The sequence below is a fragment of the Humulus lupulus genome, chromosome X (assembly GCF_963169125.1).
Source record: "Humulus lupulus chromosome X, drHumLupu1.1, whole genome shotgun sequence".
Lineage (NCBI taxonomy): Eukaryota > Viridiplantae > Streptophyta > Magnoliopsida > Rosales > Cannabaceae > Humulus > Humulus lupulus.
The window spans coordinates 107,593,309-107,619,577 of NC_084802.1; the positions used below are offsets into that span (position 1 = coordinate 107,593,309).

The 26,269-nt window shown below is 34.4% G+C and overlaps 1 protein-coding gene and 1 long non-coding RNA gene across 2 annotated transcripts; both read right to left on the reverse strand.

The window, feature by feature from the left end:
• Positions 1-1,846: 1,846 nt before the first annotated feature.
• LOC133804221 (uncharacterized) lies at positions 1,847-2,937 on the reverse strand. Its single transcript, XR_009878366.1, has 3 exons — positions 2,796-2,937; positions 2,035-2,581; positions 1,847-1,877 (listed from the first exon to the last, which is right to left on the reverse strand). It is a non-coding gene; the product is annotated as an uncharacterized LOC133804221 (long non-coding RNA).
• A 4,934-nt stretch (positions 2,938-7,871) lies between these two features.
• On the reverse strand, positions 7,872-8,794 carry LOC133806138 (U-box domain-containing protein 14-like). The gene is made up of 3 exons (XM_062244265.1): positions 8,775-8,794; positions 8,320-8,707; positions 7,872-8,232 (listed from the first exon to the last, which is right to left on the reverse strand). Exons 1-3 carry the CDS (start codon positions 8,792-8,794, stop codon positions 8,122-8,124), a joined length of 519 nt encoding a protein of 172 aa, XP_062100249.1. The 3' UTR covers positions 7,872-8,121.
• Positions 8,795-26,269: the final 17,475 nt, after the last annotated feature.

Consider the following 26,269-nt stretch of genomic DNA (forward strand, 5'->3'; position numbering starts at 1 on the left):
TACCGTATAGAAAAAAAGCACTAATCTCTCTATTGTCGGATTTCTTAATCTAGTGATGTCGAAAAACCGCGTCAACAAAAGTAATGATGCTTCTATTCACATTTTCTAATATTATATAAATTTGTTATTAATTATATTAAGAATGTATATATTAGATTTTTTTCTAGAAACAAAAGAAAATTGAGATATTTTTTTTTTTACAAAAATTGAAGTGTGAAAATATTTATTAACTTTTATATAATTCTTAGAATAAAAAGAATATACAATTGAAATAGAAGTTAATAGTAAATCTAGATAAGAATAATAACATCTTATTTTTGTTAGTATTCTATATATATATATATTTATATGGAAGACTTCTCAACGGTTACTACTCATAGATAGGTACTAACAATTATGATAACATGGCAACATAGTGACTTGGTATAGAAAGTCACCAACAGATAAATATTTGTTTTCTACATTAATTTAGTTATTTTGTTTTTGCCATAATTAATGTAGTTTTCAACCAATGAGAGACACTAGCTATATTTAGAAATTGGCATTCATTTGAAAAATGAAAAGTTTACAATATTATATTTTCATAATAAATACACGTTATTTTATCAAGTATATATATGGGTAGGTAACCATTTGCTACTTGTGTTTTTGTAAAGTATCATTTTCGTACTCTTATTTACAATAATGCTCATTTGGTTCTATGTATTTTGAAATCGTACATATTTAATACCCTGTATTTTGAAATCATACATATTTGACAGCTTAAACTCAAATTTATTTAATAAAATTTTACTAATTTAATAAACGAAATTTCAATTATGTTAGTTCCAAATTCAAATTTAATTACTTAATTACATATAATTTATGACAGCTTAGTCATATTGATAAAATTATAATGACGAAGGTTGAGATAGGTGAAGGCCGAGAACAACAAAGGTTGGGAACGACGAAGGCCGGGATCGACATTAAGCTTGCTTAATGCAGGCCGCTAGGGAAGGACCCTCTAAGGGTGATGTACTCACCCGCTCGGTTAAGACTGTGAACCCAATGACTGGTAAAGAACCTGGATCGGCATAGGCCACTATATTTTCAATCTGCTATCTGTTTAAGCTATTTATTACTGGATTGAATTGTGATATGCTATGTGTTGAGTTTACTTGCACTACAAGAAAAAATGCTTTTAATAACACCGAAAATGTGTTATCAAAACATACGATAACACTTTCTGATGTGTTAAGACCGACTATGTTATCGTAGGTCAGGGTACTTTACATAACACTTTATCAGTGTTATACAGATGTGTTATTGTACTGTCAACGATAACACAATTTCTGTGTTATTTTAATATATAGATAAGTGTTGAATTATGTTATTTATATTCAATTATATAACACTTTTTTTGTTTTATACTACACTTTAGTATAACATTTTTTTTGTGTTATACTACACTTTAGTATAACATATTTTTTGTGTTATACTATACTTTAGTATAACACATTTTTTGTGTTATACTACACTTTAGTATAACACATGTGTTATATTAGCTTAGAGAAACATAATATTTTTTTACTTGCACAAAACTAGGAAAACAAATATGAAAGTTGAAGCCAAATAAGATAACATAAATAGATTTTTATTAATTACTCAAATGTAATTACAATATTTAGTCTACTAGTCTAGGCTTAAGAAATCATATTACAACATGGTGGGTTGAATTAAACACTGAGCGCAAAACAGAGACAATATCTGTCTTCTTTGTGAAATTCTTTTTTATGCCGAGCAATCCTATGAGCTGCTGAAGGGAAATTGTAATGGCAGCTCCTCCCATGATCCCAACAATGGCAGCATGGGATAGAAACTCAATCAAGAACCCCAATCTGAAAAAGGATCCAGCCATTTTAGAGAAATATATAAAACATATAGAGTGCAGTTTTTTTTTAATTGTCTTAAACCATAAGCATTGTTGTATAAAACTTATTCTTAACTTCATAAAGTTTCAAACTAAAATGAGCAACTCAACTATGATTAGCTTACCATTTCAATCTCTTTGCCAAGATGTTAACACCCATGGCCATTATAGCAGCACTATTAGGATTAGGAGATAATTTCCTGACCAAAGTGCAGATGATCTCAACAACCCTGGGCAAATGATAAGAGACAAGAGCATTAACGTGGCAAGAAACAAACATAACACAGTACACAGGAAAAGAACAGTATTTACCACACTCAATGCCCATTAAAGCAAAACACACAACCTAGCAGGTATTGCTGCAGAAGCTTTTAGTTAATTAGTATTGTCAAAACATCAGAAATCTAGATTAGTTTCAGTTAGATATCCCAGTTGCACAAGATTCTAAGTGTTCATCAAAAATCTAGATTAGTTTCAGTTAAATAGCATGTCATCTTCCTATAATATAGCATGAATAATTTAGCAGTAATCAATATCTCTGTAGTCTCTAGAAAGCTAGATTTCAGTTAATATGATATATAGAAGACTTACAGTTAGACTAGGTTTAGTTTCTTTGGTGACTACACCGAGTCTCATATCCAAATTCTTTTCAAGACAAGATATTTCCAAATTCTACACAAGTTTTATGGAAAAGTATTAAAATAAGAACTTAAGTGACAATTACTTCACTTTGTTGTAGTGATTATCTACACTTCATTGTTAAATTATGTAGTTTCTTAAAAAAAAAATGCATATCTAGTATCACACACAGAAACCAACATTTAATTCAAAACTCAACCTTAAATGTTACAGTATGACTATAGTGCAACAGAGAGCTGTGATGAACCTGTACTGAAGCAATAATCCCTAGTTCACCAAACCGGTCTGCAATCCCAGGTGTAAGATGCTGGGCATGCTTAATCTGAAAATTAGCTCTAGTCATGCAAAAATAAGCATGGAAAGAAATATCAATATTAAAACTTTGCAATAAGAAACATATTTTCTGTGGCACATAATAGGTGGCAAAATATAAATCTTGCACATAATAGATTCAATTGCTATTGCAAAGGCAGAAAACATAGAAACAAATGACCAAAACTTCAGACAAGAGAACTGCATGTACCATTAGACACCATTCTACATATAAAGAGCAGGTTAATTGCTAAGGAAATTGCTGATACGCAATTGCTGAACCAGCTGTAACATACACAACACAAAGTTCGTACACACAAAGAAGAGCAACAACTAAAAGTAAAAGAACAGCAACAGCTCTTGTAGATCAGTTTCAAGCAACTTGTTGATCACAAGTCACCCTAAGATTCAATTCTATTATCTATAAAGTCAACATTTCGAATTGGAAAAAATAATAAAATGGTGTCTATAATTGTGCCAAAGAAGCAGAAAAATCATGTATTAACTTTAGTTTATCAAATGAGGTTCATATCATCTTGTGTCTGATTTCAGCCTCTAATAAAGTTCTTCCATTATATTATAAATCAAAGTTCATTGAAGCATAACACAACCAGAAAATCTTACGACAGTAAATTACAAATTATGAAATCTTTCAGCCTTTTGTTGTTGTTCCCATATGACAGTAAATTATGAAGCAATATAAAGGCCTTAATTACAATTTAGACTACTATTCCATTAGTAATGGGAATTCTCTTCGTATTTCAAACCCTTTCACCTTAAACTGAACAATAACATGCCCCAAAATATAACATAAAACATGTCACTTTTGCCAAAAGAAAAAAAAAAAGTTCAGCTATTAAAGATGAGAATCCTAAAATCTAGATTAATATGAGGAAAGCATCAAAGGATTTAAACAAAAATTAGGTCACGGCTTGATTATCACAATTTCCAAGTCTGAGAGCTAAAACTAAGAAACAAGCAAAACAAAAGCCCAAAACTGGAGGTCAACCAAAGCTGATTAAAAAATAGCTACAATAATAACTCAATTTACTCATATGTTTGCATTTTTGCATTTTTGCCAAAGAGAAGTTCAAAGTCAGCAAAAAAAAGCTGCAAAAGAGAAGTTCAAAGTCAGCAAAATTACTAGTGGTATCAATCTGCATTTTTGCCAAACTTTACAATATTATTCACTAATCAACTGAAGTCAAACAAGGACATACCTTCAAGTCACTGAATGTATTGAACAAGATGCACATGTCAGTGACTCTAGGAACAACTCAAAGACAGCTTTTGTTACAACGAAAAAATACTTATAAAAACAGAAGACAAGGCATCATCAAGAGAGGACCATGCAATAAAGTTTATACAACATGCTTTCAGATCAAAAAAATACAAAGAAGAAGAACACTTTTGAACTATCCCTAAGTAAGAAGCCCACAAGAACCAAACATAACAGAGCATATCAATTTCTAGGGTGGATGGTGTTGATACATATTGGTTTCAGTCACCAGGTTGTTCATCACATATGCAGGAGGTGGAGGCAAGTTCCTTTCTGGTAGATAAACTGGAGGAGCCTAAACAATACACATAAGAAACAAAATTACTACGCCCTTACTCACACTTAACCTGCCACTTGAGCATATATTTTATATTATATACTGAACACACATTCCACAATGTGTATTTTAATTCATTTGACATAGTAACAATTTTAATTTATAATTAATGAGATTCCATAACCTAGACAGCAAGATTTACTTAATCTACAACTTGAGCATGCTGCTTTTGAATATTTTATATTATATACTGGACACATTCCACAATGTGTAGTTTAATATGCAGGGAACATTTATCAAAACAGAACAAGAGAACCATGTTATGCACACCCCTAATTATATTAATGCACACTAATCAAGTTATAAATATTTAAATAACTCCTTACTGCCACTGGTACAAAAACAATACCACCACAACAACCATAACTAGGAACACATATAAGATCAAACAGTCATCTATACTTAAGCACCACAACTAATTAACAACTCTATCGAGACCAACAGTTTAAAAAACTAGTTTGGTACAACTAACTTCTTGATTGAATTACTATTGGTTTGGATCAAAAGATCATATCCTACTTGCATAGAGTAAACAAAGAAGGTTCTAACTTAAAAGATTTGGAAGTCTACTAGCATAAAAGAGAGCATGCTATATCCAAAATGAGCAAAAGAAGAATTTATTTTTTATGTTTTCTTCAAAATCAATGGACCATTAAGCTAATCAAACAGAGTATAATCAAATATAAGCTAATCAAACATTGGTTTGGTCATGTAAAATTCTGCTATAGAACCAGTGAAGTTCTCTTATTTTCTGAAATTAAAGCTCAATATAAGGCAAGCATCTATAATCAAATATTAAAACTAAACACAATAAATGAGGAAAAATATTGTCTAATATATGACAAGCACTTTCAACTTGCAAGCATCTTAAATCTAGTTAAAGAAAATTAAAAAATTGATTTTCCTTAAATAAAACTATGGTCTACAATAATCACTGTTCTACCAAGAATAAATGCAGCTGTAGCACCAATTGTTGCTCCAATAAAATCAGCAACGAACCCCAAAGGCAACCCAAATAGATAACCTCCACCAAGCTGTAAGAGAAAATAAATAGGACAAATAAAGCATTGATAAAAATGAAAAAAAAAATACTAACAGATACACTTTCACACTTAAACCAAATAAGTTGACTAGACAGACTTTATTCATTCAGAGTTCTATTTTTTTGGAGGGGGGAGATCACTGAACAGACAATTACATACTTTATTAAACAGACTATAAAGGTCCAAAATAATGTCATTGCTTTAGCTCTGCAATAAGAATTAGTGACTTTAACTTACTGTAAATATTGACTTGTTCTACTTCACAATACCAAAATCCATGGAGTCACATCACTAATGCCACTTCTCCTAGTTAACTAGAATGAACTATAGAGATATTAAAACCGAGCATAAGTCTATATTATTAAACCACAAGTAAAGAACAAACAAATAAATAAAAAAGGCAGAAAAAATTATAATAATAAGTAAAAGAAACATACCTGATTCTAGCACATTTTACTTGTAAACATTCAAAAAGAAGAAGACATTGTCAGGCAAATATCATAATTCAATAAAATGGCATGAAACCACCATTGCGATAGAAATAATGGCCACCCAAAGAACAATCATGAAACAAACATAAAACACATTGATTGGAAATTCCAAATCAATCATAATTCAGCAAGAAATCTTACAAAACCAAAGAAGAAACTATGAAAGTCATTAATCAACAAAACTAGAAAAAAATAGTTGTAATAATGTCTCAAGAAGTAATGTTTTAAACGAAAGACACTCATATATGTTAAAAGAATAAACAAATCCTATACTATTGTCTATGAAAATTGCATGTTCCATTTGTGGGGCATGGGATGAAAAGTTTTATAAATACACATATACAAGCTATAAAAAATTAAATTAAATGTAGCCAATATATGATGAAAAATACAAACCACTACCATGTCAAACACAAGGTAGAATGTACCAAGTTTTAGTCAAAAGTAAGAAATGTAAAATATGGCAAGAATTGTGTGACTTGGCAATGGCAACATAATGGCTGGCCAAAAATAGCTATTATATATGCTTCAAGTACAGTCCATCAACACTTGCTCAAACCAAAAGCTTAATACGCTACATTTATGGCTATATGTCTCAAAATATATGTATAATTAGGTTACATAACAAATGAAGCAAAAAATCTCCAAAAAAAAAAAACATAGAATCCAATAATAAAATAAACATACATCCTTGAGAAAATTTAATTATGAATTTCATAAACCTCTTTAGCAAAATATTCATAAACAATGTAAGTCAACAAGTTAAATATTCATGATGTCACATACACAACATACACATTGGTGAAAAATATCACATCTTGAGCAAGAAATATTTTACTTTTGGTACACAACACAAGCAACAAATTTGATATTTTTTTATACAAGCTTCTTAGAGGCATTGTAACAAACGTATTATGTTAAGAGTCATAATTGATTACAAATATTTATAGAGAAAAATCACAAACCAATATCGGTTTTTGGTGTAGCTAGAGACGAGATGGACTGCCTGCTTCTAAGAAAAAAGAGGCTTCTATTCACTACTAGTAATTTCACCAATTGCTAAAAGTGAAATGATATATAGGAAACTAAGCCAAAAAATAAAAACACAATGCCTCTATGACAAATAAAATAATAAACGAAAGAAACATATACCACTATATAACAATGGCGAAGAAAAAAATTGTTCGGTAAACAATAAGCCTATAATGAAGAAAACTATAGAAAAGTATGTATAATAGAAATAAAGAAAGAAAAAAGCACTTGAACTTTTGAATTAATGTGTAACATTAACATCAATACTCTATATTATGTCTCTAAGGTATTTCACCAAACATATGGAGTGCAGATTTTTTTATTGTCTTAAACCATAAGCATTGTTGTAAAAAACTTAATCTTAACTTCATAAAGTTTAAAACTAAAATGAGTCACTCAACTAAGAATCCAATCCCATAATCAAGTTTTCTAGTAACAACTTAAATAAATTATTTTTTCAACATATTAGATTAAGTTTGGACTTATGCATCTAAAAATTGAATGAAGTCATAACAAAATGGTGCTCACTTTTGTTGCACAGCCCCGAAAATCTCAAATGGCAATTGAAAGTCAACAATTTGTTCTCTTTGTTTCCAAGCTATAAACCATTTAAGTTCTATATAATTTCCATCATTTGCAAGCTGCATCTTTAAACTTACCACCATCATTCCAATTACCAAAAGTAAAACAAACAAAAATCAACCATTCCCATCTACAGCAACAAAATTCTCAGTGATATATTTGAACTCAATTAAACTTTCCCTTGTATATAAATATATATATACACATTTGTATACCAAGGGCATTGAGGATTAATTATATTGATTTATATGCCTAAAAGAAATTATGTCCTATAGCAAAATAATGTTCTGGCAGAGAAATTAAGTATATAGAAAACAAACCTAAGCCCCTAGAAGTCGCATACTGAAAATGTTAAGTGACTGTCTTTCCATATCTTAGACACAAATATAGTTACATAATCTTCATTCTTTACAGCCATTTGAATCTCCGAACAAGCCATAAATCACCAACCTAAAAGTAGATTTCTTCATTATATTAAAATATAAAAATAACTAGTCCTACTTGAGAAAATGGATAACTAGAGTAGACCTGTTACTGGATGAGGACACGCAATCCCTGGTACTGCCAGGTATATCTATCCACTTTTGAATACAGGATCTTTCATATGTCTGCAAAAAGGTTAGACAATTAAAATTAAAATGATTGTCAATATACACATGTTATAATCTGTGAAGGCAGTGGCTTGATATTATTACCTGTCCAGTGGAGACAATCACAGGGTCTTTCATCAACTCAAGTGATATTGGGCACCTAAAATCATCTGGAATAACAGGAGATCTGTGCTTAACCAAGTCCTTATCACTTTCAGGGGCATCATTTGTTGGGTTCTCTAGTAGTACATACTCCATTAACTTGTTAAGCAAGGACAGCATCTTTTGAAATGAGTCCCCTGGAACTTCATCATTTGTGATAAACATTTCATGGAAAGCAACTGACTCTCTTTTAAGGTCATTGATCATCATGAGATGCAGCTTGTTTGTAAGTCGTTTCAGAATTACAGGGTCAGGGTCATCTACTTTGTCGGCCACGATTAAATCCTGATCTAGCTGCGAGTCAAGTGATTCTGTTCTCTCTTTTGCTCTTCTGAATTAGGAATGCATGAGTTCAATCTGAAACAAAATTAAATTATGATTACCCATTACTTAATTACTTGAAAATTGAGTAAAACATGATGTAATGTACACTATGAAATGACGATACGTGAAACTAAAATCTTTATTGGGTTGAAGAATTACATGTTCCCGAACTTCGTTAGATATAGCTAATTTCTTGTATGGAATCTCACACAATGCTGCTTCAATTTGTTCTGTCACGTTGTGGAACTTGTTTGCAATCTCCTCTCGTTTGAAAGCCTTTTAGCACAATTTTTCATAAAATAAGAAAGTGCTTATACGATAGAGGAACACAAAAGAATATGCCAAAATTAAAAGTAAATATTGGCAAAGATTAAATTCAAGCTATGTGCATATTCAATTATATTCTCCAGCATTTTAGTGTTACAAGTTAGAACAAAATACTACTCCACTTCATGATCAATGGAGTATGTTTACACCATAAAAGAGGAGAAACATATTCCAAATGTACAATAGAACAAAAAGACAACATTGTTATAATGACTCCACAATTTTTTTATTAATTTATTTTTAGGGATGCAAGTGGTCTAGGCTCTAAAATCCATATAATTACTAATGGAATAAGGTAAAGCTATTGAACACTATCAATCAAAGCACTTATGATATTCCACTATAAAGATACACATATATAGGACAACACTTGTTAATTTTTAATTTTTGGCTAATATATGTATATTTTTATATGCGAATGAAGGAACGAATGGATACCTGGTAGCATTAGGCACAAAAAAAGTCAAAGGAAGACAAAATATATGATCTGATTTGGTGCTAGAAACGAACCAAAACAATTTCTTTAATATATCAAACAAAAGGCCATTAATGTCGAATTTCCAGTTCGCAATCCCAGATTTCAGAACCTCAAGAATAATCATGGAAATGGCTTTATGAATGCTAGAAATAAAAATAATAATAAAAGGCAAGTAAAAATTGGAGAAGAGGAAGAGAAGATAGTGACCTGGAAAGCTTCGTTGGCATTGAAAAGATGTCTGGTTTTGAGATTTGGAAGAGGATTGATCCCTCTCCATGCTGAAGAAATCAAGCATGATTGAAGCCCTAGCCATGGCGAACTGGTGGTGGTGGAGCAGAAGAGAGTTAGAGAAAGAAAAGAAGAAAGGCTATGACCCTTTGTGTACCATCGGTGGGAAATGATAGAGAAGGGAGAACTCATGATCCGTGGGGAAAAAATTGAAGAGATAATGACTAGGGTTTTCTTTGTGTGGTCAAATGGAAACAATCAAAAGTGAGGGAAAGAGAGTTAGTGTGAATTATTAAAATATGCCGCTTTTTTTTTCATTTGCCGCTTTTTGTCTCTTTTTTTTTTTTTGGGAATTTCATATTTTCATTTGCGACTTATTCTTTTATTTGCTGCTTTTTGTATTACTTCACCACTTTTTACATAGTATATATTATAACACATTTTCAAAAGACTTATAATTATGTGTTGTGGAAAATAGTTTTTGGTGTAGTGTTGCGAGGCCTTGTCTCACGGGTGCTCTGTGGAAGAGATAAGGGCAAGGGAAAGGTCGACTAACCATGAGTTGGAGAGCGTGGGGCGGCATGTACATGTTCAGCGTACCTGGCTGCCACGACCGGGGTTGTTTTGAGGAATTTACTATAAATGGTTGGTTATGTCACTTAGGTCAATGGTATTTTAACTTTTGAATTGTAATACGTTTTTGAAACAATATTTTGGGATCCTAATGTATAACTTTTATGGCTTTAATGAATGTCCAAATCTTTTATAATTAACGTTTGCCAAATGAGTCTTTATTTCGATTTAATCACACTTTTCAATCTAAAACCTCGATTAGCGAGCTTATGGCACATTTATAAATCACATGGTAGTAGGGCGTTACAGCAATAGTCCTAGAAATTCGTCACAATAGACCATGAAGACCCTCAAGGCACCACAAAAACATAGCCACAATATCTTCATTGCTATAAGGGTAAATTGTCATTGCAAAAGGGGTGTGCAATTGTAACGCCAATGTCGCCGCAATTGTGTCCAAAGGGGTGTTTTGTCATCATCGTCATCCTCCTCATAGGCTCATTGGTAGGTAATGGTGGAAGTTTTGGTGGTTTGGGATTGAACATCATCATTTGTCCTTGCATAGTTGCCTATCTTTGAGAGTTATGAAAGGGAAAAACATAAGGGGGAAGTTGAGCTATTTCAGTCCATATGCCTAAGGTTTTGTGTATAAGGCTGCATGAGATTGACCATTTTCCCCACTGTTGCTTTGAATGTCTCAAGTGAAACCAATGGTTGTTCAGTTGACACAATGTAAATCTCACCCTAATTCTATTCTTTTATAAAAACGTTGCTCAACTTATAGTTAATAGAAAAATACAACTTTAAGGAAAAACTCAATGGGACCTTGGTAAAACATGCATATTGGGCCCAATAGTTGAAAAATAAAGTAATCCGTCTTTATGCAATATTCAGAAATCAAATAAAAATTTAAGTCCCACTAACGTAGTTGAAAATAAAATTCATAACATAGGTTCTTTTATTCTTGGCGGTCATGTTGATCATTTTATGTTCATGGGACACCCCACGCCATACAAGCTCAGACGTCGGACCTTCCCACATCACTGCGCGTGCCAAGGAAAAACCTTATTGTTTACCTGAAAGGGAGGAAAGTAAGGGGGGTGAGCTAAAAGCCCAGTAAGGAAGTACAACAATATAAAAGACACTACTACAGAGAATGCTTTTTAGGGCTCGCTGGACACGAGTTCTCTATTTGAGAGCCTTAAAAAGTATGTTTTTAGGACTCGCATTGTGAGCCCTAAAAGAATGATTTTAGGGCTCGCAATGCGTGTCCTGTAAGATCTCGTTGAGTGCCTTTAAATAAAGGTTTTATGGCTCTCTTCGCATGCCCTAAAAGAATATTTTTAGGGCTCGCAATGTGTGTCCTTAAAAGTTATATTTTTAATTTTTTAAAAAATAATTTATGTTTATTTTAAATTAAAAATTACAATTTAGATGAAATATTTATATACAAATCTGAAAACTTATAGATTAAAATAACAAAACTTGTACATTTAATGAGATACTTACAAATCTAAAAAAAAAAAATTTGAACAAATATAAATAATCAATTTTATTACATTTATAATACAAAACTAGGAAATCTAATAATAATAACTTGAGTTAAAAATGGTACCCCATAATATCATAACTTGACTTGATGATGGATTCTTCAAGCAACTTCTTCCCTGTGCAAAAACTTATCATCATCAATATCACCACGAACATTCTAGTTTCTACCCTTGGTCCAATGCTAATACAATGTCATTTTCACTACAAGAATAATATATATATATACATATAAATATATAAAGTTCTTGTGCAATTACAAAAGAAACCATTAAATGTTGAAAAACACATACTTCATAAAAAATTCTAACACATTCCATCATCAAAAGTCAAACAACATCCACTCAATATTATTAAGCAGTCAAGCAAAACAAACTATATCTCCATCAATATCCCAATAATCATAAAAATTTCAGCAATAATCATAAAAATTATTCATATGAATATTCCCCAAAATTCTAATTGATCTTCAATGAAACACAACAATAAATTTCATATGAGCAACTCCCATCAAATTTGAAATTCAGCAATCATTTCAGCATACACCATCAGCACAATCCAAACCAAATTATGCTCAAGAATGCAAGCCAAAACACTAACTTCAAATTCTGAATGTAATTCACTATAAAAAAAAATCAACCAATAAGAGCCAACCATGAATAAATAAGTCACACTTTCAGTAGGAAATTTCTGCACAATGCAACAATAACTTTTTCTAAACAATAGGCATTTAAGCAAATCACACTACAACAACACTGCAGCAACATAAAGTAGATCAATTTTGTATCTCATTACCAAACAGAGAATATTGGTCTTTCACAACAATAATTATCAAGTTCGCATACCATTCCTTGGCATAGTGAAGAGTAGTAATTACTACAATGAATATGGAGCAAAAAATCCCATGGGACAATTCAGTCAAATTTTAGAATCAATATACACCTCCTTGAAATGAATATTATTGCAGAAAATTTATATAAAAAAAATTAAAGTCATTATGAAATTTTTTTCCTACATGACAGTGCACAATAGCATTTCAACAAATTGAAATCAGCCAAAGTCTTTAAAATAAAAAAAATAATTACTTAAAGATGGCAATGAATGGTGGAAGAGGATAAGAAATAATAATGATACTAACTTTAATCAAGCAAACTCTATCTTAAGCAATAAGGCAACTAAAGAAATTTTCATTTACACGTACAACCTTCCTAAAAAAAATAAAGAAAGAAAACAACACAAGTCATTTCAGAAGAGTAAAAACCTAAGTTTTTTAAGTAACACAAAATAGTGAATAAGTCAAATAAAGTATTTATAAACGACAATAATATTTTGTAAAATTACTATGAGTATATATATGATTACATATATTCTTCATATAAGCATATGTGTATATATATAGTTGCTTAGATTTGTGTTAGGGGTAAATATTGTACGTACCATCCTAGTAAAAAAATTTGGGTCAAGTTCCATGGCAGCTGCCCAATTTTCATCAATTCCATTTTGTAAAATAATTATAAACATAAAAGCATTTCTAGTTACTTGAAAAGATAAACTAAATATTTATAAATTCATTAAAGGAATATAGAAATCAGGGCCAGATAAATACAAAATTTTAACAAGAGATGCCCCAAATAAGTCCAAACAAAGAAATTGAATTAAAAATGGAAGAATCAAAGTAATATTATTGAGACTACAGTGAAACAAGTGCAGCAAGAATAATAACACCAACTTTCTCTTAAAACTTAAACCTAGTTTTGTATATAAACTTAAAACTGTTTGTTTGCCTAAATTAATAAAAGTATGCCAAAATCTTTATGAATAAGAACATAGACATTGTTAATACATTAGTATAATAAAACAAGTTATATGACTAATTTACAAGCAACATCAAAGAAAAGAGAATCAGAACATTACATCAATTTCAATTTCTATTTTTTAGTCATTTTTTATTTTTTAGCTTATATATACTGAAGCTATTCTCATCCAATTAATATACTTTAAACACAAGCAAAATACTTAGAAACCTAATATCTGTAAGCACAAAAACCGATATGTCAAAGAATATTTAACTCAAAGAAAAGTTCATTAGCAACCTTTTTGTCTGCATTGAAACCGAACTTGAACAGATCTACAAAGAAACAAATTAAAATTAGAAGAAAACAACAAAACAAAACCTTGGTGTCGTTCATGCCGTCCGTCGAAGTTGTGCATTGTCATCGAAGTCGTTGCTGCCGTTTGTAGAAGCCCATCACCCATCGTCCCATCACTGAGCCTCTAAGCAGACGTTCATTGAATTGTGGAGCCTCCCCGCAGTAGTACCTCGTCACGTCACTGAGCCATCACTACGCCCCTCCGACCTACCCATCAATCCACCTTGAAAAGTGAGAGTGAGAGTGACGAGAGGGAGAGGCATAGGGAGATGAAGATAGAAGAGAGAGGGAGAGGGAACAAGAGTGAGCGCCTAAGAGAACGTGAGAGGGAAAATGTTATATTTAGGTTTAAGGGAAATGAATGGGTTTTCGGCTGTGCTTCTTAAGTGCTGCTAAGAAAAAATTAGAAAATAATTGAGCCCTAACCCCCAAATTCGAAAAGAATAAGAGAATGGGGACTAATTTAATCAACAGATTTTATGATCCACTTTGAGCGCCCTGAATACACTTTTAAGACACTCAAAATGTGCTCTTAAAAATCTCTATTGATTCAAATTTACTCAGATTCTTTTAGGACCAACATTAGTAATTAGGACACTCATTGCACGTCCTAAAATGTATTTTTTAAGGACTCTCATTGAGAGTCCTAATAGATCCACAGATATTTTTAAGGACTTGCATTTAAATGTGTCTCCTAATATGGTGACCTATAAGGTGCATTTTGTAGTAGTGAGAAAACACAAGAAGAACATGTATTGTAAATCAAAGCAAAACATATCATCTTCAAACTCATAGTATAATCATAAACATAATCATAATTATACATCACAATCACACATCATAAACACACTCTTTGTGATAATGGAACATCTATTGTCCATGTCACATCTTGAGGTAACCAGTAAAAACATAGGCTAGTAAGACCTCCTCAATGAGGTAAATAGGATCTCAGGTCCTTGAATATCCTCGGCGCATTCATCCTTTGAGTTGTGCCATATCCTTAGTAACTCCTTTGTTGCGTTGCGTTCAGCACGCTAGCAACCTTTTCTTTTCATTCATCATACAAGCACATGTAACACAACTCGCATCAAAACATAGAAATTACATGCTTCATAACACTTGTCTTATCATAACATATCAAACATAGAATTTCAGTATTCAAAACCCTTGGCTCATCATAACTTATCAAAAAATAAAATTTCAATTTCCATTGCACTTTATTTCTTGTAACATAACAAGACATACCTTTCATAGCATAAAACATAGAAAATTCTATCTAACTTCCTTACCTCATGTCCAAGCAAGATAAAGTGCAAAAACGTCACAACGAGCCTATAATCATATTCAAACGTTCGTCTTAAAATCATGTAAGAATAGTCATGCTCAACATACATACCCCACGTGTGCATGGTCCATGCACACATGGCACAAGTTGCACTACAATTACAAACATACAATATTTTCACATAAAATCATAAAAGAATAATGCTAATTCTACTCATCAATCTGTCATGGTTACAAAATAAAATTCATATATTTGAATAATAAGCGTATTTTTTAACGTAAAACATAGGTTATATGTAATATGCATACGTGAGATGGTTCTTAAAACTTGCGATGAAGCTTGTAATATTTACTCATTTATTTTCTTGTCAACTTCACAAAAATTCAGTAAGTATAAAATAAATTGTCAATTTGATTATTACTACTTTATTCCTTTAAGCCATACATTTTCCATTCATAAATTTTATCTCAAAAATTTAATTTACTAAAATAATTTTGTAGCTTTGATTGTATAAAATAACAATGTTATTTATTATTTAATAACAATTCGAAGAATGGACAAAACTTTTGTAGTTACTTATAAAATAGTTAATTTGGCATGATTAATTTATTTCACAAAAATTATTTTATCTTGGAAAATAAAATCAATATTAAAATGTGACAAATTATTTTTTTTTTTTAAATAATATTTCTAGATCAAATTTTTTTACATTTATGTCATAAATATATAAATGTTCGAAAAATCCAACTACATTCCCATTTATTAAATAAATTCTTTGGTCACCTTTAAAAAAAATTATTTATTAATTAATAACAACTAGAAGAATGTGACAAAAATTTTGTAGTTACTTATAAAATAGTTAATTTGGCATGATTAATTTATTTCACAAAAATTCTTTTTATCTTGGCAAATAAAATAAATATTAAAACATGACATATTAATTATTTTTTTTAAAAAAATAACATTTCTAGATAACAAAATTTTACATTTATGTCATAAATATATAGAAGTTGGAAAAATCCAACTACATTCTCATTTATTAAATAAATTCTTTGGTCACTTTTTAAAAAATTACTTAATTATTTGTAATTATAAACTGCATAAATAAATATATATAAGAAAAACACTCATTAAAGTATAGAAAAATCACATTTATCATATGTAAATATTAAGACATACATTTCTAAGACATATATTTGATATCTTTTAATCTAAAGAGATTTTTCCATGAATCTAAATAAAAATCACCAAGCATGTCATCACATTAATTGTAAGGAATGAGTTTTTAAAACATATTTTTACTATCCCTAAAAAAACTAATCTTCCATAATACTAAACAAAATTTCAGCAAGCAATATATATTAATAATTCAAAATTTTATAATAAACCATTTTAATAAATTACTCTAGTATGCATAGCAAAAGACTCACAGCAAGTACATGTTTTAAAATAAAATAAACCTTAAGTATTGTTGGGTTCCAAACTTTACAACTTTAAAAATTAAAATTTCAGCAAATGTTATTTTAAACGTGCAAGAACACATATACAAAAATAATACATTTTCTCACTTTAACTTATAACATGAACTCAAAACATAATATATACTCTTTTAAACCATTTTCCCAATTTAACACCCTAAAACCATAAAAATTCAACAAGCTTAAAAATCACTCGGTATTCCAAAAATGTTCATAATTAAATAGAACGAAGGAACCCTAAACCTAACAGGCCATAGCCGAAACCATATATGTTCAAATAACAACAAATCCAATTTCTTAAAATCATATGAACACAAAACAAAATACAGCATCCAATAATTCTAACATGCTTTCTAAGAACAAGAGAAAATAAAGATTTCAACAACAACATAAAGACTATTACCCTAGCCGAAACCCATAGGCAATTGGAAACCCAAATAAAACTTTCAAACTCACAACAATATTCTTAGCATGGTTCTAAATAGAAATCACCATCAATTGCATCAAGGATTCTTATATCCAATCATCAATCTCCTTACCAAAACAAAAACTCACCAAACATAAGCATTTATTGACAAAACATCAAGCATTATAAAACCACAACAAATAATCAAATCATCAACAAACAAAGATTTAGAGAAACATCCATTACCTTCCTTAGTAGAATTCAGCAACTCAAATGAATTCTCCTCTCTAATACAACCATAGGGATTTCGAATTTGTAACTTTCGTTGTTTTGAACACCTCTTAGTAGCCAGTTGGAGCCGGTGAAGAATTATGTGAAATATTATTTCGATAAATAATATTATGTGAAATTATGTTATTTTGTGAATTTGATAAAGAGTTTAGGCCTATGCAAAGAAAATTAGTCTTGGAACGAGGGACAAAACCTAATAACAGAAAAATCTTGGATTAGGTAAAAAGAGGAATACTATGGGAGTGGACATACATGATTGATATAATCCTTCGGGATATGGAGATTCCACCTGCCTACAAGGTGATGTTGGCTGTCCTATACCTGAGAGACGAGGAGTTTCATTGGTTCTAGTATCTCAACTTGGACCCAACCACCGTCTCCTGGCCAGCGTTCCAGGCTTCTATCGAGCTCACATTCTGACCACACTTCTGCATGTCCCGGTGGCAAGAGAGTTACCGAGAGGAGCAGATGGTAGCAGCGCTCCCGCACCCGATGTTGCACCTCAGGAGCCACCCTAGCCCGCAGAGGCAGCTGCAGCAGATGGCGAGGTGTTGGAGGAGATGGTTGAGCTAGTAGTAGACCTAGTGGGTGACGACGAGAGCGATCCAAAGGAGGATCCTGAGTAGCCAGACGAGGATTCTGATATAGAGCTGGATATACTGATGGATAAGGTAGATTAGGTTTTGCTGTGAAAGCCTTGTTGATACTTTTTAAAGACTTTGCAAACCTACTAATTTGTAGAACTTTTGAATAGTGGTAGCAGGCGTATGTAGAAACCCCATGCGTAGTTAAGGTTCTCTTTTGTATTTATATTTCTGCTAACTAAAACTTTATGGCATGATCTGTCATGGTCATTTTGTATTGCTAGGTTATATCACTGAATGTTATGACTACCTGCTTTGAGTTAAATCGTTATATTTCTTCTTTCTTGTGTATGAGCAAAACTTGTACGCTCATTTAATGCTATGTTAGTATTCTTCCCTACTATAAATTATTGTATAGAAATTCACGATGGTGCCTAACACCCGAGCCAGGGGAGGTTGAGTTGTTAACCCACTAGACCCAGCCGTTGACCAAGAGGCAAGTCGTGGCCGAGGCAGAGGAAGGGATCGAGGTCGAGGGATAGGCCGAGGACAAAGAGCACAGCCAGAACCAGATCTGGCAACTCAGATAGAGGATCTGAGAAAGATTGTGCATGAATAGAATGCGGCAAACGTTTAGATGTTCGAGACACTGATGTGGAGATTCCCAAAAGCGCCACACAACCCCGCACCCCTAGCACCTTGGGAAGACATTCCCGAACAACAGGAATTCTCGGTGAAAGAATACCCACTGGTGAGAGCAAACCCACCAGCTGATCCATCTAGAATAGAACAGTCAAAACCGATCTCAGAATGGTTTAGTAGGAAAAATCCACCATTGTTCGAAGGAACTTCGAACCCCCTGATGGCAAAAGAATGGGTCGACATGCTGGAGAAAATCTTTGACTTTGTGGCGGCTAATAAAAGGGAAAAGGTAATCTGTACATTGTATATGTGGAGGAAGGACGCCCACATCTGGTGGGATATTGCTAGGAAGGGGCATGACATTGGACATATGGAATAGGCAGAAGTCATAATCCTGTTCAATGCCAAGGACTACAACTAGACGGTGATAGATCGGAAGGTGTTTGAGTTCACCAACCTAGTCCAAGGGTCATCTAGCGTACAGGAGTACATGTGCAAGTTTTACCAACTCTCAAGATTTTCTCTGGATTTGGTACACACTGAAGCCAACCGGGTATGCAAATTCATGAAGGGGTTGAAAAGAGAGATAGCTTAGTTCCTGGACATGGAGAAGACTAGCCCAGATACTTATGATGAAGCCATAGAGCAAGTAATCTGCCAAGAATCCTGGTTAGTACAAGAAAATAAGGAGCCCTACAAAGCTGAAGAACGAGCATATGTTCCAAATGACTGAGAAAGATACTCTAACAACCAGAGCGGATCTTGTGCGAGGTTTGCATCCAGAGGCAATCAAAGTATGGGGAAGACCAATACTCCAAGGAACTCTCGGTTTCCTAATGGTGGAAATAATAAATGAAGGATCGAACCACCAAGCTGAAGTTCAAATTTCAACAAGCAGCCAAGGAGAGAAAACAACTATTGGCCTCAGTGCAACAAATGCAATCGGCTCCACCCAAGCGAGTGAAAAAACAACAACTACTACACCTATGGAAAGCCGGGTCATTTCTCTAGGTACTACCCGACTCAGAGTAAGAAGGGAGGAAACGAACAACTAAAGCCAGTAGTAACTGCACCACGAGTCTATGCACTCACCTAGGGACTTTCGACATGGTGGGACTTTTGACATGGTATCAGGTCAGCTTCTTGGGGGTAATAACTTAGCATATGCATTAATGGACACTGGTGCATCCCATTATTTTATTGCTACATCCTATGTTGATAAGATTGATAGGAAGCCTGAGCCTATGGAAAATGTATGTGGTGAATCCTTACCTTCAGGGGAGGATATGATGGTACAGTCTTGGGTTAGAGCCATACCAGTTTGGGTATAAGGTCGGGAGTTGACCGTGGATTTGCTAGTTTTAGATTTACATGAGTACGATGTTATTTTTGGTATGGATTGGCTAACCAAATACGGGGCGGTGGTGAATTGCAAATCAAGAAAGGTAACTTTTAACCCACCCGGTGAAGAACCATTCGTGTTCCAAGGCACAACCCGCGAGAAGAAGAATTCCGCTATAATCTCCACGATGAAGGCTAGGAAATTACTGGACAATGGATGTATAGGCTACCTGGAGAACGTAATAAACAAGGATAGGGAGTCTAAGCTACCACCAGGTGAGGTAGCAGTGGTGTGCAAATTTCTGGAAGTGTTTCCTGAGGATCTTCCAGGCATACCCCCAGATCGGGAAGTCGAGTTAATTCCAGGAACTGCACCTAGTTCAAAGGCACATTACTAGATTGCACTGGTGGAACTCAAAGAACTGAAAGTGGAATTACAAGAATACCTGGATAAAGGATTTATACAGCCAAGTCATTCTCTTTGGGGAGCCCCAGCACTATTCGTGAAAAAGAAAGACGACTCCATGAGAATTTGTATAGACTACCGCGAACTGAACAAAGTGACAATCAACTGCAGGGAGCATCGGTATTCTAAAAGATCATCTTGAGATCCGGATACCACCAGTTGAAGGTCAAGGAATTGGATATTCCCAAGACCGCATACTGAGCTTGGGTATGGCCACTATAAGTTCGTGGTGATGTCTTTTGGACTCACCAATGCGCCCACGACATTCATCAATCTTATGCATAGGGTACTGGGTGAGTATCTAGAAAAATTTGTGATTGTGTTTATAGACGATATACTTGTATACTCACGAAACCAGGTAGAGCACGCCAAGCACCTGAAGCTGATCTTACAACGATTACATGAGTAAAAGTTGTACGCCAAATTCTCCAAGTGCGAATTCTGGTTGACTCAAGTGAGTTTCCTAGGACACGTGGTGTCAAGAGACAGAATTGCAGTCGATCCAACCAAGATCGAAGCAGTTAAATAATGGAAGGCCCTGAAGAACGCACAAGAGGTTCGCTGTTTCTTGGGCCTGGCAGGGTATTACATCTGCTTTGTGGAGGGTTTCTCCAAAATAGCTATGCCTATGATCGCACTGACCCGGAAGAACATCAAGTTTGACTGGATAGACAAGTGCGAACAAAGTATTTAAGAGTTAAAAACCAGATTAACAACTGCTCCAGTGCTCACTATCCCAAAAGTCACAGAGGGTTATGCCATTTACAGTGATGCATCAGGTCAGGGACTTGGAGCCGTATTAGTGCAACACGGGAAAGTGATAGCATATGCCTCCCGACAACTGAAAAATTATGAGAAAAGCTATCCAACTCATGACTTGGAGTTAGCAGCGGTAGTGTTCGCATTGAAGATCTAGAGACACTATCTCTATGGGATACACTGTGACATATACACGGATCACAAGAGTCTGAAATATTTCTTTACCCAGAAAAAGTTAAACATGAGACAACAAAGGTGGTTAGAATTGTTCAACAATTATAATTTATATATATTGTACCACCCAGACAAGGCTAATAAAGTAGCTAACGCATTGAGTCGGCAGCCAACAACTTATGTAATTTCAGTGAAAGAAATACCCCATGAACTACAAACCGATATATCCAAAATAGATTTGGAGACAGTAGTGGGAAGATTGACAAAGTTATCCGTGCAACCCACGTTCATGGAAGCGATCCAAGGGGGACAGCTCACAGATCTTTGAATCCAACGACTAGTGCATGAGACTACAAAAGACATGCGACCACAGGATGGAGTGTTGGGTTTCAAGGGTAGGTTATGTGTGCCTGATGATGAGGAGATGAAGAAACAAATATTTTGTGAGGCTTATAATACTCCTTACGCTATGCACCCGAGAACCACAAAGATGTATTTGTAGCGAAGTACGTGGAACACCATTTGACGTGTCAATAAACCAAGGTGGAGCATCAGCGACCGGCAGGGTTATTGCAGCCGCTAGAGAACCCTGAGGGAAATGAAAAATGGTCACCGTGGACTTTCTTACGGGTACCACACACTCTGAAGGGGCACAATTCAATTGGGTTATCGTGGATGGATTGACAGAATCCGCTCATTTCTTACCCATTAAGACAATAGATGATGCAGATAAGTTGGTAGACTTGTACATTGTTGAGATAGTGCGATTACATGGGGTTCCCATCTCTATATTGTCTGATCATAATGGAAGATTTACCTCAGCGTTCTGGAAGAGAATGAAAATGGGATTGGGAACTAACTCAAGTTTAGTACTACTTTCCACCCACAAACGGATGGCCAGAGCGAATGAACAATTCAAACGCTATAAGAGATGTTGAGAGCTTGCGTGCTAGATTTTCAAGGTTCGCCTACAACAATAGTTGTCATGACTTGATAAAAATGGCTTCGTATGAGGAACTATACAGAAGAAAGTGTCGATCTCCAATCCACTGACATGAGATTGGTAAGAGGAAATTCTTGGGATAGAAGAGGTGGACCAAGCTACGGAGGACATTAGGTCGATTCATCAGAGATTACAAACCTCTAGAGATCGCCAATACAAGTATGTCGATCGTCAATGGAGACTTTTAGAATTTGAAGTTGGGGAAAAGTTACCATTAAAGATAGCTCCACTGAGAGGAGCTATGAGGTTTGAGAAAAAGGGCAAGTTGAGCTCGAGGTACATAGGACCATTCAAGGTTCTAGAACGCATTAGAAAGGAAGCTTACCGACAAGCCCTTCTCTCCGCGTTCTCTAGAGTTCACGATGTATTCCATGTGTCAACCTTAAGGAAGTATGTGAACGACCCCACTCATATGCTAAGTTACGATGAACTTAGCATAGATCCTCAGCTAAGCTATTAGGAAAAATCGTCCGTGATTTTGGATCGGAAAGAAAAGTTTTTAAAGAACCAAACAATACCTTTGGTAAAGGTGCAGTGTTGTAACCACGACATTGAAGAGGCAACCTGGGAGAAGAAAGTATAGATGCAGGAGCGGTATCCCCATATATATTGAGTTTCAGGGATGAAACATTTATAAATTGTAGGTATTGTAACTTCCCGTGTTTTGAACACCTGTTAGTAACTGGTGAAGAATTATGTGAAATATTATTTCGATAAATAATATTATGTGAAATTATGTTATTTTTTTAATTTTATAGTCGTTGGTAAAGGATTTAGGCCTATGCAAAGAAAATTGGTCTTAGACCTAGAGGCAAACCCTACTAATGGAAAAAACTCGGATTAGGTCAAATGAGGAATACTATGGCATAAAAATATTTGGCAACTGAGAATGTATAGTTGAGCCAGTAAATTTAAGAAAAATTGATCGAGGATTTAATTCCAATCAACCGCGCTTACGAATGAAAATTTATGCTTGGAGATATTTAAAAACTATAGGTTAAAAATTTATGGAATTTTAGAGAGTGAAATTACCAAAAGAGCCCTTAAGTACCTTAAAGTGAGGTAAAATTAGGCAAGGGCATAAATGTCTTTTCCAAGGGAGGAGAGAGGGTGTGATGGGCGGCTAGTGTAACGCCCTGGATAGCCAAGACCGTTACACTGTGTGTTTATAAAGGTGCAAGACTTGCTAATCAAGTCATTGAATTCAAAACGTGTTACTGAAACTATATTCCAACTAGGGTTAAAAGATGCATTTCTTATAAATAAACATTTTCTATTTACATGGGATCCCAAAAGTAATAAGTTAAAGACTGTTTACAAAAGATTCAAGATCTAGATACAATGATTAGTCACTCTAAGGCAAAACAGATGATTAAACATTTTTCGTCCTGTTCCACTCCTCGGCCATGGCGACCGAACAACTGACTATGTACATTCTGCCCCGCAGCTCTCCACCTAAAGGTTGGTCCAACTTTCCCTTGCCTTTGCCTGCACCACGTAGCACCCGTGAGCCAAGGCCCAGCAAGAAAACACAACAACAGAACATAATCACTCAACAAACAATCAGATTACTCATACCGCATAAGCATGTACTCAACAGTTAAGCATTCATGTTAATCAAGTATACAGCATACCAATTATATCATTCCATATCAACAAACAATCCACATATGATAACTAGGGTTAACTCCCTTAGGCCGCATCCTCTATCTATCCCACTGACTCCGGCCCGCTTAAACCGAGCTCAGTGAATATTAAGCTATCCTCGGCTGCCAGTGGCCGAGCCGCGCCCTGTGTGCAAGTATAATTTACGGCACCCTTAGGCCGTTTATCACATGTCCCATGGCGTAATACCATCTATGACATTATACATATAGCGGGAGCACTTAGTCCCTTCACAAACACATAACCAGGTGCAGTTTTCTTACCTTTAGATTTGCTAGCTCCGTTCAATTGATCCTCAAGCATGATCCCTCTTGAGCCCTAGCACGCACCTAGTTACAACCATAAATCAGAATCATCACCAAACCTCAAGTTCAAAACCTAGCCTCGGGACCAATCCCGAGCCCTCGGGAAGCCCTAATTCCACCAAACGGGGTGGTGGAATCAAACCCCGAACCCCCAGGCAAAAACCCTTGAAAATAACCCAAAAACCTTTTTTTGGAAACAGGGTAGCGCTACAGCACTCTTTGGAGGGCGCTACAATGCTACAAACAGAACCTAAAAACATCCCAGACAACATGGCCTAGCGCTACAGCGCCCAAAGGCTAGCGTTGTAGCGCTAGTCACAGAACAACAACCCTGCAATTTTCCCTCCTTCGATTTTCCCGAGCCAAACCTTACCAAAACTTTTCCAAACTTCAACCAAACTTAGAAAAAAGCTTATCAACATGTCTAACTCATCCCAAATGACCCAACCACATAAAACTTAAGCACATGCACTCCAAATCCCAAAATTCACCATGGCTGGACCTCAAACTCAGAAACTCAGCAAAACAACTAAAACCTCAGGATTTTAGAGCTAGAATTTCATACCTTCAATGGAGAGTCGACCTTAAGCTAGCCTCTGCACCTCCTTGGCTTACTCCCCCTCAAATCCTCAACTTTAATTCCCTTAATTCCCCATAAAAACTCTGTTCAGAAACATAAGAGCAGGCCCTTGAAACTTACCTCAGTTGGGTGCCTAATCCCTGCTGAATTCTCACACTTGATCAAGGTCTCAAGCACAAGGCCTTAACAAAGAACTCCTCTGAATTTTAGCTCCAAAAGACCTCAAGGAATGGAGAAGAATCCTAAACCGACAGAGAGAAAAATGAACTTCTATTTTTCCTTCTTTCTTTTTCCTTCTTCTTTTCATTCCTTCAGACTCTAGACTTTTCCCACTAAGGCATTAAGCAACTTAACTCCTATCACTTATAAGCCAAATGACCAATTTTCCCTCCCTTTACTTCTAAGCCTTTTAATCCACCTAGGGGTATTTTGGTCATTTCACCCAATTCCCACTAATTCCTCAAATGTCTCTAATATTTATTACTTAATTCCCGACACCTAACTAATTTCCAATTATATTCCTCAATATCAAATAATCTCGAATATATTACCTAAATTCCCAAAAATACCCCCAGGCTCGCCCCAAGCCGGGTATAAATCCCCGCCGTGACCTTTTCGCTAACTCGCTCACTAGGATCCCCTTGAGTCACAGATTATAGATATACCCACATAATAATGTGGTCTCATTAATTTATCACAAATATTTACATTTATGCCCTCGACGGGCCAAAACTACGAGAATGCCCTTATAACCTAATCAGGGCCTACATGCATACTAATACACATAGTGATGCATCAAAAATATCCAAATAATAATATAAGCATGCTTTTCACATAATCATGAGTTAAATTCATTTAAATCCCATATCATCCAATTATGCCCTCCTGGCATGCTAATCAAGGCCCTTAAGCCTTATTAGCAAATTTGGGTCATTACAACTAGGCTATGCCCTAGTGTACTCAACTTTCTAGGAACCTCCCCTGGGGAAGATCATGAGTGTAAAACGCCCTAAACTAATACTTTATAAAACATCTCCAGGCTCATAAAATTATAGAAGAAAACCACTTATTATATGAAAATTTCAGTTTGGCCTTGCTAAAACATGCAAGTTGGGCCCAATAGTTTAAAATAAAATAAAGTTCTCATGCAACATTTTTAAAGAAAATAAATGTAGTTCAAGTCCCACTGATAAGTTATGAAAATAAAATAAAACGTAATATCATTCTTTAAAATTGGCGTTTAAGCTTATCGTTTTCTCGCCCATAGGATACCCCCACGCCATACA